The sequence below is a fragment of the Heteronotia binoei genome, chromosome 3, assembly GCF_032191835.1.
Source record: "Heteronotia binoei isolate CCM8104 ecotype False Entrance Well chromosome 3, APGP_CSIRO_Hbin_v1, whole genome shotgun sequence".
NCBI classification, from domain to species: Eukaryota; Metazoa; Chordata; class Lepidosauria; order Squamata; family Gekkonidae; genus Heteronotia; species Heteronotia binoei.
The window spans coordinates 143,376,374-143,395,834 of NC_083225.1; the positions used below are offsets into that span (position 1 = coordinate 143,376,374).

Consider the following 19,461-nt stretch of genomic DNA (forward strand, 5'->3'; position numbering starts at 1 on the left):
GAAACAATGCTTTACAGAATTATTTTCACCTACCTGGACTGATGACTGACTCATCCTGTGTCTCAAGCTTCTGATTTGTGATTGTTTTCTTCTAACTTTTTATTTTCCTCTAGATTTCCAAGATCTTTATCTACATGTTTTGAAGCAGTCCTACAATGGAAAAGGCACAAGTATGATATCTTGCCTTGCCTATTCCTTTTAGTTATATCAAGACATTTGGATCAATGCACAATAGTTTAACTTCTGCAAGGGTTGGGATTCTTATAAGTCAGCTAACATGATTGTGGCTGCCACTGGCAAATCATAAACTTTAATGATAATGAATGTTGCAACAGTGTTCTTACTTAAGAGAAGTCTGAAATTAATCTAACCCTCACAGTAAATGATCAAGTTACTGTTACAGTAATTTGTGTTTTATACAAGGTCATCAGCTAGATTTTTCTCCATACATACTTGAAAAGGTTAAGACATTTTTATCAATATGTCAATCCTTTCTGCGTGATATAAGGTATTAACTAAATGTTTTAAAGATTATACCATACAGTTTCAGATATTAATAATTTAGAAAGTGCTATTTTAAACAATATACGTAAATAACATTTTCTGGACACCAGTCAAGCTGCATATGAACTACACAGATTTTATTAAACTTCTGGTAATATGAAAGAAAGACCTCGGTCCATTCAAGAAGTCTCATGCGCACAGGAGCTGTTGTACCCTTTGCCCTTTAGGCCAAAACATGTAAATGTTGCTTGAAATAATGTCTCACATTCTACTGTTAGAGTCCAAGTAGCAGCTTAGAGATCAACAATAGTTTCAGGGTGAAAGCTTTTCAGAGTCACAGCTCCTTTTGTCAGACACAATAGAAAAGAAGGATCTCCACTTCTGTTCTATAGTGTCTGACGAAGACAGCTTTGGCTCTTGTAAGCTTACATCCTGAAACTCTTGTTGGTCACTAAGCTGCTACTGGAGTTAAATCTAACTGTTCTATTGCAGACCAATACAGCTACCCTATAAAACTCACATTTGCGTTTCCTTCTCTTTCCCAGATTTAGAACTGTTTACCTAGAGTTTAGGCAGCCTTGGACCTAAATGTTACCTCCTTTATTTCTCCTTTTTTATTTCAGGCCTAACTCACTTGTGGTGGTGACAGTTGTTTTCCTTAAGGAAAACAAGACGCTGCTGGAGCAAGTCTACTGCAGTCTTGGTGCTACTGTTGCTGTGTGATCCATGTTACTGCTAGTGGTCAGTTCAGGGAAAGGGGCAAGTCTGGTCTAACTTGAGCATGTCTCATAAACACCAGTGTCTCAAAATGTCCTAAATGTTCAAGCACAGTGAACAGAAAGGTAGGTATGACTCGTTTAACGTGCAAGTTTAGTTTTATATAAAAATAGGTATTAATTGAGTGAAGGCATACTGTCAGAACGCAATACAGTATTACAATTGTCACTGAATGCTGAAGTACTTTCCTCAGTTTGTCAGGATGAGAGAATCCTATATTAGTGTGATAACATTTTTAAAACCCAGGCTTAAAAATATAAATGCACAAATCCATACAAATGATAGAAATGAAATTCCTTGTGTTCAAGCTGGGAAAAAAAGCAAGGTCACTGGTGATGAGGTTACATTTCAGTTTAATAAAGATGAGAAGGTAGAATTTTTCAACTAGATACTGTAGTAAAGAAAGACTGCTGTGGATCATGCACAGGCATGTTAGAAAAATTTCTAACATTGGAATTCTGATTTCTGGTGCAAATTTTCATCTGCTGTTTGGATTTGTGTGTGTGAGTTTTCCAACTGTCCTTTTGAGTCAGGGCAGACGGAGAATGATTCCTTTGCCCAGGGGTCATTTTGTAGAAAAATAGGTGGTGGAGCTCATCCCAGGATTGTTATGCAGCTGCACATACTACTCAATGGACAAGGAGGTGGAACTATCAGAAAGGTTCAGGAGCTGCGTTCCTGTGAGCTCCCACTAAATCCGAGGCCTGCCCTTGCCTGTAATCATTTTATAATGGCAAAAAAGAAGCATCAGATGTTCACTTCTGTGCTGATCCTGTGTCTGTGCAGTGCTACCATCATACAGCAAAGGAGCATTCAAAGTGAAAGGACAGAGCTACCTTCCCAAAGTTGCTTAGTCATGTCAACTGGAAATACAAATGTTATGGTAGAGTATTTGTGCTTCATTGCTTCCCTTCATGGTGCTGTTGCCTTATATAGCACAAAAGAAAACAACAAAAACTGCTCTCAGGAGACACGGATGAAAAAGATCTGACTGGTACAGAAAACAGAGGGAATAGAAAGAGCAAGGACTAATTTCAGACACTTCAAATAAGATTTCAGTCTCCTGTGTATAGTCTCATGTGCTCTCAGCACACCTCTTTTAAAAAATTAAAGATCTGCACTAGCTATTCTATGCTTGTTTTTGACAGCGCATAAGGAGTAAACTAGTTAGATACTCAACCAGGTTTTTGTTTTACATTTATGTTTGAGAGTTTATATCAAATAACCTGTTAACAAGGCAGACTTCTGCAGGTTTGCCCTGGTGATGTGCCACCCTCCTGCACCATTTTTCCAACCCAAAAAGGCACTCTGTGGCTGATTACAGACTGGCACTTTGGGTAGTCTCAGAGACGCCTCTGAAGTCTACTCAAAAAACCGTCCAGATGGCAACATCTGCTGCCTGCTCCTGTCCCGCACTTACCCTGTCCTCGAGAATGCTCCAACTGCCTCAAAAAGGCACCACTTGGAAAGTGGTCCCTTTTCGCTGGAGTGGCTCTGAGGTGGCGCCCGGCCGTCTGGAAGGCCAGAGGGCACCTGCGTGAGCGTTCCAGATGCTCCCCGGCCGCCCAAGGCCTGCCCCTTCTTCCAGTGCCGTCCGGAAGCTCCGGGGCGCTCTTCTTCCAGCCAGCTTTCTTCAGGGCAACTGCAAGCCACCCCAAACCGGCCATCTGGTTTCAGCCTATGTGTGTTAAAAAATAATGCCCCTGGTGCCATTTTGAGTTGGCTAAATGACACAGTTGGGAGGCAGGATCCAAACTACAGTGGTTCCAACTAGAAACAGGGCAATTGGATTTCACCCTGAAAGCTTCCATGGCAGAGATGGAATTCAAACTTGGACCTCTGCTTCTATGTAGTCAAGCACTCTAACCACTACACCACATTGGCTTCCATGGAGTCTTATGGCACCTTAAGGACTAACAAAATTGTATTGTAGCCCTAAAACTAATTTTTTTTTGCTGCAGCAGAGTAAGAGAGTTATTTCTCCAGAATTAACAGCTGTAATGGGGTATAATCTTCCAGGATTTCTAATATCCTTTTTTCCACAGTAAAAACTGAAACAAACAAACAAAACTAGACCTAGCTTTTATCAGTGAGCTGTGTTAACAGACTTGATACTGAATTAGCAAATATTACAGAGAGAACCTTGTGGATTATGTTAAAAAATTAGAGCCCACAACACTATTGTAACTGAATTTCTATTATATTGACTAAAATGTTTCCCCTTTTTATTTCTTTTCATCACTTCCATACTCTTAAAAAAAAAGAATTCATGTATATACTCAATGGTTTTGACAGCACTGTAAGCATTCCTGCTATGTTGAGGTTCTGCTACTGGAGGCTTAATTTCAAATGTCATTGTTTTGTCATCCCCAGTAACAAGCATGTAACTGATTAAAACTATATCAAAGGAACTTCTGAAATGAAAACCTGAGGTAATGAATGGCTATGAGGCATCAATAAAATTGCAGAAAATTATAGTTGTATACATGAAATGGACGGAACAAAACAAATGAAATACAGTTGATACAGTTTTGATCTGTTATTATAAATAAAATATTAATACATGTATTAATATTGAAAGCTATGGCCAACTTGGAAAAAAAACTTTACTCAGAACAGAACTGAAAAGGTTATATGAGAGTGACCCTCCCCTCAGAAATATCAGTGGATAATGCCTCTCTGTTTTCTTAGAGAGAATCCCAGCAGACTACTTGGAAAGGACAACAAAGGAAAGAAATGGCAACATAATCCATCACAACAGAAGCAGTAAGTTTGCAGCACTCTCTATCTTCAGAAAGCAAACTCTATCTCGTCTCTCTCATGTTGGAAGATCAATCAGGATATATTACACTTGACTTCAAATGAGTTATTATAACGAAATATTTTTAAAAATGTCAAAGATATTACTGAAGCATGTCACGGGTTTTCCAGATGTTAGACCTTTTTGTGACAACACAAATTATTTTGTGCTTATTCAGTATTATTTGTATCTTGTTGAAATTCACAACAATCGTAGTTGTCCACAATGTATACAAAAAGTCATCTCTGGCTTTGTATTTAACTACATTAAGGGAGATAAATATTGAAATAACAAGATAATAAGTATTTTGAGAAAATCACAACTACATTAAGGGAGATGTGATTTTCTCAAAATACTTATTATCTTGTTATTTCAATAGTGTTGCAATAATTATTTTCACAACATTTTACTTGCCATAAGACATGTTGTTTCTAAGTAAAATATATTTTAGAAGGTATTTCCTGGATTTAATAATGGAATGTTACATACACTGGAAACATTTTGACTGGAATATTAGGAATAAAATATATGATGTGTAATTTGATTTCTGTCTCTCTTTCCTTGGGTGGGTATGTCAGATCAGCTATGGGCCTGAGGTTTGAATGCTGAAACAGGCAAGAAAGTATTACACATTTCCCACATCTATTTCCTTATGGGAGGTCTTTGGGGAAAATGACAGTGGATTTAAAACTGTATAACTCTGTTTAGAATTGCACTGTAAATCCTTCATGCTGCAGCTTTATTCAAATACATCCCTCCAAGTTATTTTTTAGACTAAAATATATTCTGGGAGATCTAATCAACTTATAATGTAAAGGGAGGACTATTTAAGATCTTTGACTACAGTATTTAAGGACTTCATATGTACACCTTTGAATTGTTAAAAAGTAGGGATATATTTTTAAAGAACAGGGCTAACTGTGAGGGAAGTACAACTAGAATGACAATTGCACTTATCAATATGGAATAAATTATGTAATATTAACATAGGTTTTGACTTGCTCACTCAGCAACTACAAGATGGAGAGAAAACTCTCTTTAATAATTAAAATAGCAATAATCTGTAGTAGGAAATAAATGAACAATCAACCTGATGAGCCAAATATATTAAAATATAGCCTGACCATTAATTTTTCTGCGCCAACAACTCTGGTAAGACTTTTTTTTTGTCAATGTATAATGACAGATTTCTCTTAGTGAGAAATTAAGAATTAACTGTGAATGATTGTATGTGCTAGGAGAATGCTTCCAAGAATTTTGTGTGCACTCCCATCATAAATATAGGTGCAGTTCCCACTTCCATCCAAACTGTAGGCTTTTTAAAAATTCCATGCATTTGACAATCACCCAATTCCTTTTCAGTCATAACCTATGTCTGATCCCTTTCAACTAAGGATGATAAAACCTGTAATTCAATTTGTACAAACAAATTCAGATAAGGATTCTGCAGTCCAAAAAGGAAATAGGAGCTGGTGAGTATTTGTTCAGAAAGGTTATTAAAAAATAACTACTCTAAGAGGAAAGCTCTATCAACAAGGCAGCTGAATCAAGGCAAGTGTGTCTCAACTCTGGGGAGCTGCCTGGGTAATTTCTCCTTATACCATGCCTATTTGACAGGGAAATTGTGTTAAACATATGCAAACATACCAACAGAACTAGTTTTAACCATCTCATTTAAAGAGGGTCAGTGAACATATAAGTGTTCATGTATATCTACACTTTTTGTTAAACTAATATTATTTGCAAGGGGTTACTAGGAGGAGCTATGCTGAATAGCTTGTTTCCATTAAACCAACTACAGGAGGGTTGGATCCAACCTTGTTATCATTAACAGAAGGGCCTTTCCTCTACTGAAAAGGGGAGATTTCTTCCACTTTACTCTCTGATTGCAGACTTTCTGTTTCTGAAAGCCTCCCAATGTGCAGGAGCATTTGTTCAAGGACCACCTTGGACTGTATCAGGAAGGAGTGATCGAAATGTTTTTATGGAAACCTGTAACATTTGAGTGGCCATAGGGTCATTTATTTATATAGATGAAAATCTTGTTGCAGGGACGACAAGACAATAGAAAAAAATCTACAAAACCACAACACACATAAGAAAGTAACTTTCTTGCCTCGGGAGGTTTTGAATGTTCTGTGCTGCTTCCTTCTCAGACTCTCCGTGGACATCCCTTTGGGGACAGAGATTATATGAATAATTTGTTCAACTGGGTTTCAAAAAACTGCTTGAGGGTGATCTGTGGATATTGGTATTTGTGACGGGGAGGGGAACATAATATGTTGGTAAGAAATTTAAAAAAGGTAGCATTCAGTTTCTATGGATATTAATTTTTACTGAAATTCTTATGTTATTATATTATGTTCCAGACTATTTGCATCACAGACATATAGTACATATAGATGGGTCTAGAACAGCAAAACACTGGAACAGAGTTTGAGCCCAGACCAACATGACTACCAACCTATAAACTGCCAACTTCATAATCTCATCTTGAAAAACAGCTGTTTCCTTTCTTGTATGATTCTGACCAATTATAATATGCTATATTCAGACACAGTTCAGACTTAACACAGTTTTCAATGTTGCTAACCACTGGAAGTCATTCGGGCAATAGGAGTTGTGTAAGATTAGCTCTTCCTACTTGGACCTGTTAAATAATGGAACTCAGATTGCTACTCCTATGCCTAAGAAAGTAGGTAACAAATTGTAGACAGAATGGCCAGCTAACACCATCCATACTTTAAAAAAGGAATATGATGGCTGAAAGATAACACAAAAGAAAAGAAATGGGTTGCCAAATCCCTTAAGTCGCTATGGAGTATCTCTACAGCAAATGTCCAGTGATTTCCTTGTGCTCATTTGCTTCTTGGGAAGTTTTCAATCACTCCAGAACTTCTGACTATCAATGCACTGAGTACTGGGTAAGTACTGTACACAATACACAGACTTTCTCATGTCTCTGTGCTTGAACCATCTCCCACCCATGTAGCTATCCTTCCTAATTTTGTATTTTGTCCACCTTTTCAGGGCAGCAGGTGCTTCAGAATAGCCTAGGAAGCTGCATCTTTGTACTTGTCCAAAACGAACACTTAGAAGTAGTTGTTTTCATCATTCTTTGGACTGGGAACCTTTCAGCAATTTGCGACTGCTTCACTCCCCATGGCAGCCATTATGAATTTTTTATAAAATTAAAATTCTAAAAGTGTTAATGATTAAACAAGGCTGAAGTCCCCTGCTGAAGAGTGCCTGTAGCTTAAGTATCTGAAGCTAACCCTAGAACAAGAATTACAGTTTTGTATTTCTGAAATTATATAGTTTGACATCCAAAGAGAAAGAACTGTAGCCATTCAAGGTATGAGAAGAAGGAATCCTTAGGAGAAGAAATTTTGACATGGGGTATGAACTATCAAAGGTGAAGGGATGCATTTCTACAGCTGAAAGCCACCTTGACTAGAATTTAGCACACCAGGTTGTCTTCCAGCTACTGGTTAGACTGGCACATTTTATGTTACAAAGCAGGAAGAAGCAGGATAAACTGCAGCAGCGGAACAGCAGAGGAAGCCACAATTTTGAACTTACTGTGATTTGGTTTCATGTCTAGTAGGAAAAGAAAATGACGCATTTCTGGAATGCAAAGTAAATCAGTTTATTGTTGTGAAGAGTTGCAAAATCTTTTAATTTCCTTCCTATTTTCAATATTTTTCTTTTTTGCTTGTGTCCTTACTTCCCTTTTATAAAGTGTTAGTATGTGGTGATGTCTCTCTGTAGAGTCTATTTTGATCAACCCAGTCCAAAGAGTTATACAAATGCTCTAGTAGAGCAGTGAGAAATATCAGGAAGCTCAAAGAGGAAACTATCAAGATGATGTAATCTGAGCAAGGGTTGTTCCCTGATTTACTTATGGAAAGTATTTCTTTCTGACCTACTACATCTCCCTACCTGAAATCTTCCCATTTAATCTTAACTTCATCAGAGCCTGTGACAAAATAAGCGAGCAACATAAGTTAACTGTGGCTGAATATGAATATGGGTAGGGTAAAATGGTATATAAAGATAACATCAAAAATTAAGTTTGCAGATTGAATTTCTCAAGAGCTATTAAAACTACCCACGTTCCATAAAAATGCACATAATGTTGGATGAATTTGATTATAACAAGAAAAACCAATGTTCTCAGTGCTTGAAAAACACATTTAGTACTGATTTCAGTAGCTGATAAGTGAAACTGAGTTACATAAGAGTTCTAGTCATCCCTATAGTCCAAATGTATATTGTAACACAGTTGAACTGCAACATCTGGAAGGAACCAAAAAGGCACACAAAAGCAAAATAAATTTGTGAATCGCTCAACCAAATGAATGTTTTGAGATTAAAATAAAAAACAAGATCTGAGAGTGCCTTTATCTCTTACACTGTGCTTTTCACTAGCTGAGCCACTGGTTATCCGCTTAGCTGAAAGAAATTCCCTTTGATGAGCCAGTAATAACAACAATTGTATGGCATTGTGTGTAGTGTGGCCGGGAGAATTGATGATTGTCAGCCTTAAGTTCTAGCTCTTTTGTGGCTAGCTAGACTTATTTTGAGGGCTATGAGAGCTCTGAAAGAACTGTGACTGACCCAAGGTCGCCCAGTTGGCTTCATATAGAGTGAGGAATCAAACCCAGTTCTTCAGATTAGAGCTTTCAGTCTTACCCACTATGCCAAACTGGCTTTCTAATGAGCCAGTATGGAGGGGAGAGAGATATTATAAAAGGAGAAGGACAAAAGTAGGTAGATTAAAAAGCTGGAAGGAGCAGCTTTGGCTCAGTTGCTGCTTTCTTCTAGTTTACTAAAAAAAAGAACAAGGTTATATAGCAATGGTAGCTGCAGAAGGAGCCCTAATAAACCAAGTTTATTTAGGAAATCTGGTACACCTGGCTCTCTGTTACAGAAGATATACTGAATAATGAGAGAAGCCAACTTTTGGGATGGCAGAATCAAAAGTCCTAACATCTTTCTGCAGACCACACTTTAGAAGAGAAGTTCCCAAAGCTAATTAGCACTGAATGAAGAGAGGAGAAATTCCAATGGCTTTTTGTTTCCCCTACTCTTTTATGCAGTCTCTTAAAAGCAAAGACACTGGAAATCTGAGAGAGCCTTATGTTTGGCATACTCTTGACATTCCTACAATAAATAAAAAGCAAAATCCATCATTCTTTAAAAGAAAGTTTTACAAATTGCCTACTACTTACAGTAGGTGGGAGCACTTCTTAATACAATCAAACCCATAGTAGAGGACCCAGATTACAAACAGGTAGATGTAGCATATTCTTTGAAAGCTTATCATTAACCAGAGACAACACATGTCCTCACTTTTCACTGGAGGAAAACCACTGTAATGAAGTTACAAAAACTGATAATACTACACAGTCTGCTATCTAAATACAGCATCAGTTTTAAGAGAAAAACTGAACAACCAAACAACTGCATCCTGTTTGCTGACTCCCTGCTAGCAGTCATAAGAGAGTGATATGCTATCTATAAAGCTGATACCTGTAATGAGTTCCAGTATATTCAGGCACAATTTAGGATAGGTGAGGGAATCTGAGAATAACCCACTCAAATAATTACATCCCATGGAGACTCTTCACATTGACAACTATTAATCTCAGGAAATGTAATGTGTGTCACTGTATGAAGGAGTTTCAAATAATAATTCTTCACTTTCAACAATCTGACAGAAAACTGTTGACATCTACAGGTGTGCCACCTTTAAGGAAACAATGCTTCCTGAAAACACACTATTTGCTGTATAAAACTAGTTCCTAGAATGCTGCCAAACTCTAGTACAATCAAGAAACAGAACCCAAGGAGAGGCTAGGTAGCTAAAAGGGTGGTCCTGCACAAGAGATGCTGGCTGGATACCTAACAGGTGTTTAACAGATGGGAAAATAAATGGGCTGCCTTTTAGATAACAAGTAAACAGAAATATAGACTTCTCCTTACTCCAGACACTGGGTTCACTAGAGTTGGGGTTTAGTTCACATCCCATTGTCCAAATGTTCTTGAATATATCTATTATTTCCGAGAGCTCCATGCAAACACTACTAAACATGGGACGTAGGACTGGGGGAACATAGTTCATTATTTCCTAGATTTTCAGAATGCTATATAAACTGGATGAGTATAAAATATTAACAATTTTATCAATGAAGTCTTACTTTGATTTCTTCATGTATAGCCAGTAAGCAACACCAGCAACCAGAGCTGCTAGAAGAAGACCAACCACGATTCCCACTATTAGTTTTGCCTGGTCATTAACATTTTCCCTATTATCATCTAAAACAAAAGAAGAAGAAAACAATGGAGTGACTTGACCAAACAAAGTATGGAAAACTGTCTACCAACTATTTTTAAATTACAAAGTTGATCAAGAAGAGCAATTGTGAAAGCATGCACATTTAATGGTATTGACAATGATTAAATCGGCTCCTGTAAGAACTCCACAGCTTGTGAATGAAGCTGTTTGGTTCAGGTCATGAGCTTTCCAAAGGAAGGCAACTGAAAATGCTGTTGGCTGGCTCAGAGCAGGCTCTAGCAGCAGGAGTCCTGCACATCCTTTATTTCCCTTGTTTTCCCTGTCATAAGGCTCACAGCCCACATGACAGCAAGATGTCCAAGAACACTCTGCCTCATCTCAGGGAGAGAGCAAAAAGGCAGTGAGGGAACTAAAGGGTGCAGGAGTCTGATCTGGGCTATCCAGTAGTTCTGAGAAGTCCTTCTTTGCAAGAGGCCTGTGTGCCCTTTACTTCCCTCCCAGCATGAGTCATAGCACCTCAGGGGAGAGAGAAAGATTGTCAGGGCACCAAGAGCAGAGCAACATGATCATGGAGAAAGGAAGGAATCCTACTATGGCCAGCTTGCTGTTTTCCTGAAATATTACTATGGTAATGATGGTGGTTTTACCCTCTCTTCTCTGCAGTCAGCTTGTTCTCCACCTGGCAGCTGCCCAGGTGCTATAATGAAAACAGAGGCTACACAAAGAGCAGAAGATGGGTTCTTTATTTACATCCCCAGCATAAGAACTGCTGCATACATATCCTCCAACAGCAGCTGTTTCAGGGCTGGAATGGTGGTTCAGCGGTAGAGCATCTGCTTGGTAAGCAGAAGGTCCTAGGTTCAGTCCCCAGCATCTCCAACTAAAAAGGGTCCAGGCAAATAGGTATGGAAAACCTCAACTTGAGACCCTGGAGAGCAGCTGCCAGTCTGAGTAGACAATACTGACTTTGATGGACCAAGGGTCTGATTCAGTATTAGGCTTCATCTGAGCATATGGACTTCAAGCTACAAGCCCCACCTTGCCCACTTTCCTGAAACATAGGGCAGGTACAATATTAGAGACCAGTGCTCAGAAGTGCCATAGGTGGCATGTTGAAGAACTATAGGTGGCTTCCAAGTCACTAAGTTAATATCACTGCTGCAGAGAAATGTCTTGTATCCTGGTAGGTTGGCAACAAACAGGGCTTGACTGTGCATCTTAACCAACAGGAGGAGGAGAGATGACATTAGTCCATGACCTTCCAAATGCATCTCTTAAGAAATGCTAATGGATCTTGCTAGAGATAATGGGATGGGCCAGTTCATACTCCCCTTCTCCAAGCAGAATAGAAGTGAAGGTGTTAATGGCTAGACAGATTACAGGAAGGGATTTCCTGGAGACCACAGGAAAAGAAGTCATGACCTGGCTGACAAAGATATTTTTTTTAAAACTGCCTTGCAAGGGGGAGGCAATTTCTCTTTCCCTTGGGATGCTGAGCTCAACAGACCTCTTGTATGATGAGGGGAGCAGGCAACCATTTTGGAACCATGCAGCTGTCCTAAAGAGCTGGGTGCAATCATTAAGGTCATGGAAGATCTTTAGAGAACTAGGATACCTAAGATAAAGAACCTGTCATAATTTTAATATCTAGTTAGGGCATGTTTTACATAGAGGCAGGGGTCATTTTGTAGAAAAATAGATGGTGGAGCTCATCCAGGGATTGTTATGCAGCTGCACATACTATTCAATGGACAAGGAGGTGGAACTCTCAGAAAGGTTTGGGAGCTGTGCTCCTGTGAGCTCCCACTGAATCTGAGGCCTGCATAGAGGGACAAAGGATTTACGGGTTACCAATTTATTTTGTTCGTCCTTGCTTCAATCTGTCATTGTGCTAAATGTATGTTTGTAAACATTTTCTTTTTAATAAGCACTTTAAACTTTTAATTCTGGAAGTGATTCTCTGTACCACATAGACCCCCACTGTTTTGAACACGCTATTTTAAAAGGGAGCCTCGAGATGGGGGAAGGGCAAGCAGTTGGCACCCAGAGGTGCACAAAGCAGCAAATTGTCCCTGTAGTAGTTGGGCGCTAGGCTAGCAGGGGACACAGAGGCAGCACCTCTGGATCTTGTAGGGCAGTGTTTCCCATTTGCAGGTTCGTGACCTGGTACCGGACCACGAAAGCCTCACTACCTGGTCATAAGAAAAGCCAAAGCTAGCCCCGCCCCCAGCAAAGCTAGCACCGCCCCATCTCTGTGTTGTGCAGAGAGGAGCTGGGCTGCCTCTCCTTCCTTCTCCCCTGCTTCCAGTGTTTTGAGAGAAAAGCTAGCATCCACTGGCACTTTAGACCCATGAAGTGTTCTTCAAAGTATGAGCTTTCATGTGCCTTGCAGTATGTTCTTTTGGGGAGATTTCCCTGGGAGGCCTGGGTGGCAAAGCAGGGTGTGTGTGTTTTTTTCAGCTGGGAGGGGCAGAGAGTGGGCATTCCAGTAGCTATTTTTTTTTTTACCTAATGACCCCTAGGCAGAATTTTTGGTGGTTGGGTTCATCTGATGGTGAGGAAGGCTTTTTTTTTGCCCCCCCCTTTCTTTCTTTCCGTGCAAGTGATGCTTTGTTTGTATTCTTGGTGCTGGGAGGGGGGGAAGCAATAGTGGGAGGGCTTCTAGTGCCCTGGCCCCACTGGTGGACATTTTGGTGCTTTCTGGGCATTGTATGAGGGAATTTTGGACTCGATAGTCCACTGGCGTGATCCAACATGGCTCCTCTTATGTTTATGTCTTTTCTTTCCATGTCTTTCTTTTCTTTTCCTTCCATTTCATTCTTTCCCTTTCTCTTTCTTTCCTTCCATTTTTACTGGATGAAACTTTTCTGTTCATCATACTGTTGTTGCAGACATAGGAGCTCTGCCAATGAAAAGTTGGCATTTCCCGTTGTAGCCAAGTGGCCTTCTATAAGATTTCTGTGTGAGTGGGTGAGAGTAAGAGGTGCGGGGCAGAAAGAGATTATTGGAGATTACTGTGGTATATCTCAACAGCACTGGAAGAGATAGTACTATGAATTTGGCACCATTTTTCTGGTCCTGCTTTTAACAGCTGTCTGACACCAAAATTAAACTCCTCCTTTAGATATTAAAAAGGATGAAAGTAGCTCACTGGCTAAGTATCTGCACACCAGGTTGCTTTTAAAGGCATGGGAAACAGCCAGTAAAAAGCTGCAAGCCCCTCATAAATATCCTTTTTGGGATAACTGCAGAAAAGCTTGTATGAACTTCATATAACTTGAAATTAATTCTTTAATTGCAGTACAATTCTCTGCTACCTTTCACAGCAATTTCCCCGTGTTTCAACCAAAGAAAAGTATGAAAAAATACCTATCAAAAGATTTTCTTGAAAACAAGCAAGCTTGGTTGTAGCTTGAGGCAGGGTTCCAGTGGTAGCAGCTGAAGGAAGGGCCTACTAAATGTGTCAGCATATTTTGGGATAGAGCAGCTGCCAGGGCCCAGTGTGGGTTGTACACAGTGCTGGCATTCCTGATGGCAATGGCAACAGCACTCCAAATTGCATACACTGGCCAGTGCTGTTGAGCAAGTGATGTGTAGGTGGTGCAGGCAACTGAACATGGGCATTAAGAGTGCTTGCAAGCTGGAGAAGAATACACAAACAGATAGGCGCATGCAGGTGTGGGGGTGAAAAGAGAGGACCACCCACTTTCCACCCCCATTTTGGCTCAGCATGAGTTTCAGAGAGATTTTTCTGAAAATGAATTTACTTCCAAAGAAGAGACAGGTTTGGGGGAGTGCCCTGGAAGTGACATCACTTGCTCCTTGACACCATGGAAAATGACATAATTCCTGTCTCCCGGCTCCACCCCCAAAGTCTCCTGGCTCCACCCCCAAATTTTAGCGGACCACAAAGGAGAAGTGTAAAAATAACCAGGCCATGGGAAAGAAAAGTTTGGGAAACCCTGTTGTAAGGGATGCTAGGAGTCCTGCCCCTCTCAGTGGGCAATTCCCTGCAAAAAAGGCAGATGATGGTGACGGCCTACACTAGAGAGAAGGAACAGTCGCTCCAGGGAGTTAGAAACCCCCTAGGAGGACAGGGCAGAATGAGGCTTGCAGGTCAGAGTGAGCACATTCTGACACAACTGCCTTAAACCATTTATTCCACAACTGTAATAGAGTTGCATGTTCCAGTAGGATGGCAAGAATGTTGACATTTTCTCCCTGTCAACAAATGATCTCTCTATAGAATAACTATAAAAGGGACCATTCCCTGAATTTCAGTAGCAGACGGTTTTAACAGTTGATATTAAGCTTGATTGGCCAAAAATGTGTGCAATTTAGTTGGTTTTACCTAAATGTATACTAAATGCTCCTGTTATTAGGTGAATCTTGCTGTTCAGAAATGTTACTGGGTCTCTTTTCATATTGCTGAATCTCAATTATTGGTCCTACTTTGGACTTTACCAGTCATAAATACTACCTCTAATTTAATTTAATATGGCTATGGTCTCTAATTTCTGTAACATTGCTTCTATGTTTGAAAACTTTTGTTCCTTATTCTAGACCTAGGTGATAGTATAAAATTCATACGGTACTGGAGTAGACGACCTGACATATTCACTGATTAAGTTCTAGTACAATTACTAGATAATTTTGACAGAGAACCTGACATTCTTTCATAAATGTGGCTTTTATCTTTTATTACTAGTTCCAAAAATTGCAAGAGTATAGTTTGTTTGTTTTTTTAAAGATGCAGTAGGTCAGCCTATCCTGAGGATCAATTTTATTCCTTTATTTTTCTAATCCTATCCAAAGGGATAAGTGAGAAAAATGCATAAAACATTTTTGATCGAACAGTGCTAAATAAGTGTCTTATATTTTTTATGGTACTTACTATTTCTTTCATCTGGTTCATCAGATTCTGGAATATTTACTGAAAAAGAAAAAATAGAGCCACTGATATATGAAAGTCACCTTCAAAAGTTTCAATCTCTTGTGATATTTAACAATAAAAAGATCTATTTTTCAGCTGGGACAGAAGTGTTCATACTTAATGCAGCATCAGCCACACAACAAAATGATTAATCTTATTTCTTTAGGCAGCAATCCTTACTTTATATCTATAATGTATCATATGAAAGAGCTTGATTCTGAAAATGACAAGTTTAATCTTATAAATGCTTAGTCAGAAGATATATTTATGTGTTACCCTTCTTGTATGCTGACTTTTCATCACTTTATTCTTGTAGACAGATTTGATTAAACTTTAGCACCCTAGGGTGAATTCAGGCAAACACTTCTTGATCAGTGCATGTGCGGGAGACTATAAAACAAACTGAGAACAGCACCATATAATTTATGGTGAATGTCCATGTAATCCATAGTGCAATCACAGCAGGATAGACTGTACCCCTAGCTGGGGAGGGGGGCTTGAAAATAAGTAGTATGATTAAAAATAAACCTCTCTAACCAAAGTTTGAAAATAAGATGATTTTTTCTTTGTACACAAGCTGTTCATTGTGTGAAGTTGTAATATTTAACAACGTAAGAGAAGCCATGTTGGATCAGGTCAATGGCCAATCCAGTTCAACACGCTGTGTCACACAGTGGCCAATCTCTCTCTCTCTCTCTCTCTCTCTATATATATATATACACACACACACACACACACACTGTGGCTAATAGCCACGGATGGACCTCTGCTCCATATTTTTATCCAATCCCCTCTTGAAGCTGGCTATGCTTGTAGCCGCCACCACCTCCTGTGGCAGTGAATTCCATATGTTAATCACCCTTTGGGTGAAGAAGTACTTCCTTTTATCCGTTTTAACCTGACTGCTCAGCAATTTCATTGAATGCCCACAAGTTCTTATGGTAAATGTCCATGTAATCCATAGTGCAATCACAGCAGGATAGACTGTACCCCTAGCTGGGGAGGGGGGCTTGAAAATAGGTAGTATGATTAAAAATAAAGCTCTCTAACCAAAGTTAGAGAACCGGGTTTGATTCCCCACTCCTCCACTTGCACCTGCTAGCATGGCCTTGGGTCAGCCAAAGCCCTGGCAGAGGTTGTCCTTGAAAGGGCAGCTGCTGTAAGAGCCCTCTCAGCCCCACCCACCTCACAGGGTGTCTGTTGTGGGGGAGGAAGGTAAAGGAGATTGTGAGCCGCTCTGAGACTCTTTGGAGTGGAGGATGGGATATAAATCCAATATCATCATCATCTTCTTCTTGCAATTGTGAGAAAGGGAGAAAGGTACTTCTTTCTCTACTTTCTCCATCCCATGCATAATCTTGTAAACCTCTATTATGTCACCCCGCAGTCAATGTTTCTCCAAGCTAAAGAGCTCCAAGTGTTTTAACCTTTCTTCATAGGGAAAGTGTTCCAAACCTTTAATCATTCTAGTTGCCCTTTTCTGGACTTTTTTCCAATGCTTTAATATCCTTATTGAGGTGCAGTGACCAGAATTGTACACAGTATTCCAAATAAGACCGCACCATCGATTTATATAGGGGCATTATGATACTGGCTGATTTGTTTTCAATTCCCTTCCTAATAATTCCCAGCATGGCGTTGGCCTTTTTTATTGCATTCGCGCACTGTCTTGACATTTTTCAGTGAGTTATCTATCACAACCCCAAGATCCCTCTCTTGGTCAGTCTCTGCCAGTTCACAACCCATCAACTTGTATTTGTAGCTGGGATTCTTGGCCCCAATGTGTATTACTTTGCACTTGGCCACACTGAAGCTCATCTGCCACATTGACGCCCACTCACCCAGCCTCAACAGATCCCTTTGGAGTGCCTCACAATCCTCTCTGGTTCTCACCACACTGAACAATTTAGTGTCATCTGCAAACTTGGCCACTTCACTGCTTACTCCCAACTCCAAATCATTAATAAACAAGTTAAAGAGCATGGGACCCAGCACTGAGCCCTGAGGTACCCTACTGCTTACCAACCTCCACTGCAAAGACTGCCCATTTATACTCACTCTCTGCTTCCTATTAATTAGCCACTTTTTGATCCAAGAGGATCTGTCCTTTTACTCCATGACTCTCAAACTTACTAAGGAGCCTTTGAAGAGGAACTTTATCAAAAGGTTTCTGTCCACATGTCTTCCATCCAATTTACAATTCTTTTTAAGGAATACTACATGTTCTGAATAATCAAAGCACTACATTTGTAGCTGGGAAACTATGATAATGTTCTCTGTTGCCATTCATTATAATTGTGGCAGGCATATGGTGTGCAGTTGTCTGTTAAGACATTTGATGGATTTTTTTTCTGTAATATAATTAGGTACATCTTCTATCCCATTCCCTAAACTATTTTTGATAGTTTGATTATTTTAAAATATAGCAAAAGTACAACTGACAAAATTAAAAAGCTTTCCTGCCTTATCCTCTGTTACACATGGCCAGAATATGAGACATGATACTGAAAAGGCACTTGCAGGAGTGAAAAGTTTGGTTTGGGACCATTTCTGCTGTATGGAAGTTAAGAAAGGCTCTATGAAACTTAAAAATGTTGGGCTGCATGCCAAATTATTTGTGTTTTAGCTAATAATTGCCATGTTTACTATATCCAGACAAAAAATCCTGTGCCTGACTAATGTGTCTGTGCAAACTGTGTGGGTTGCGCAGTCAGAGGACAGACATCACATTAATTTCTCTGGGGTCTGTTCCTCAGCTGAAGTTTTCCTTTTTTAAAAAAACTGGTATCTTTCAGTACTACAGAAATCACCTGGAACCACAAAAATGTACAGTTAGAAAAACAATCAATTTCAGTCTCAATGTGGAAGCAGAGATCTCTTCACTCAGAATTGCTAACAGAGGCAAAACTATTCAATGAGGCTTCAATTAACTACAAACTTGTGTGTCAGGAGAACTGTGGTTCTTGCCTGAGTTTTTGACTGATATTTGGACTTTGCTGGACATTATCATTCCAGGATGATGACCATCTCTTGCTTAGTTCTTCTTCCCAGTATGCAGATACTGTGATTTAACACTAACAGCAATTCAAAACAACTAGCTAGCACAAGATCTATGCGAATGCTGGCATGGATGTGTTTAAAACATGACTTGAAAAATTTATTTCTTCTTCTACTCAAAAAGGTTTTTATTTTTAATACTGAGCATGATGAAGAGTTTTGGTTAGCTCAAAAGCTTGTACAACATCTTGTGTAATGCTGGTTGGCCATAATTAAAAGGTGGGGTTTTTTAAAAAAAGGACTTTGGTTTTTGCAGAGGTATGTTGCAATGTCATCATAAATACACTGTGTAAGACCCATCAAACTTGATAGGATTAACCTCTGAGAAAGGAGATATGATTGGAAGATACTGAAGATATTGGATTTATATCCCACCCTGTACTCTGAATCTCAGAGTGATCACAATCTCTTTTACCTCCCCCCACACCCGCAACAGACACTCTGTGAGGTAGGTGGGGCTAAGCGGGCCCAAGGCCGTTCCAGCAGGTGCAAGTGGAGGAGTGGGGAATCAAACCCGGTTCTCCCAAATAAGAGTCTGTGCACTTAACCACTACACCAAACTGATAGCAAACTGCCAGTCAGCAGAAGGCTGTCAGAGAGATGTGACCAAAATTGCTGTAGGACAAGTTACTCAAAAATAAGCATCTATAGATAAATGTAATTAAAATATGGATTTGGTCTTGACTTGGAACTTCTGGGTAGTTTTCAAATTACAAAGCTATAAAAGTGATAAAAGAGGATACAGCAGTTTTGCATGAGAGGCTAGCAGTAATCCCAAACAGAATTATACCCATTTAAGCTTGTTGCCTTCAAAAGGCATAGAAAGCTCTATTTAGGACTGCACTGTGAGGCAGTTATACACTCCTGGATTCCTTGGCATGGACATTTATCAGCTAAAGTATGTTAGTACAGCCAAACTCATTTCACATTTTTGGTCATCTTCCAGAAAAAGAACAAGTGCCAGAATTTACCATGGCAACCCAGTTCTGAGGAATGAGCTGCTAAGTGTTTGCTCATTTCTTCCCCATTTCTGTGTACATACAATAAAGGAACTTGGAAAAACAACATTTTGGCACAGAGCTACGCATA

The 19,461-nt window shown here is 39.6% G+C and overlaps 1 protein-coding gene across 2 annotated transcripts in view; it reads right to left on the reverse strand.

Annotated features, from left to right (window-relative positions):
* Positions 1-19,461, reverse strand: part of ALCAM (activated leukocyte cell adhesion molecule) — a 230,877-nt gene that overhangs the window by 3,840 nt on the left and 207,576 nt on the right. For both annotated transcript variants that reach the window (XM_060234557.1, XM_060234556.1), the window contains exons 13-15: positions 15,277-15,315; positions 10,285-10,402; positions 34-150 (exon numbers count right to left, since the gene is read on the reverse strand). In XM_060234557.1, the coding sequence (XP_060090540.1) occupies positions 63-150; positions 10,285-10,402; positions 15,277-15,315 (245 nt within the window). In that variant the 3' untranslated portion in view covers positions 34-62. The remainder of the gene's footprint in view (positions 1-33; positions 151-10,284; positions 10,403-15,276; positions 15,316-19,461) is intronic.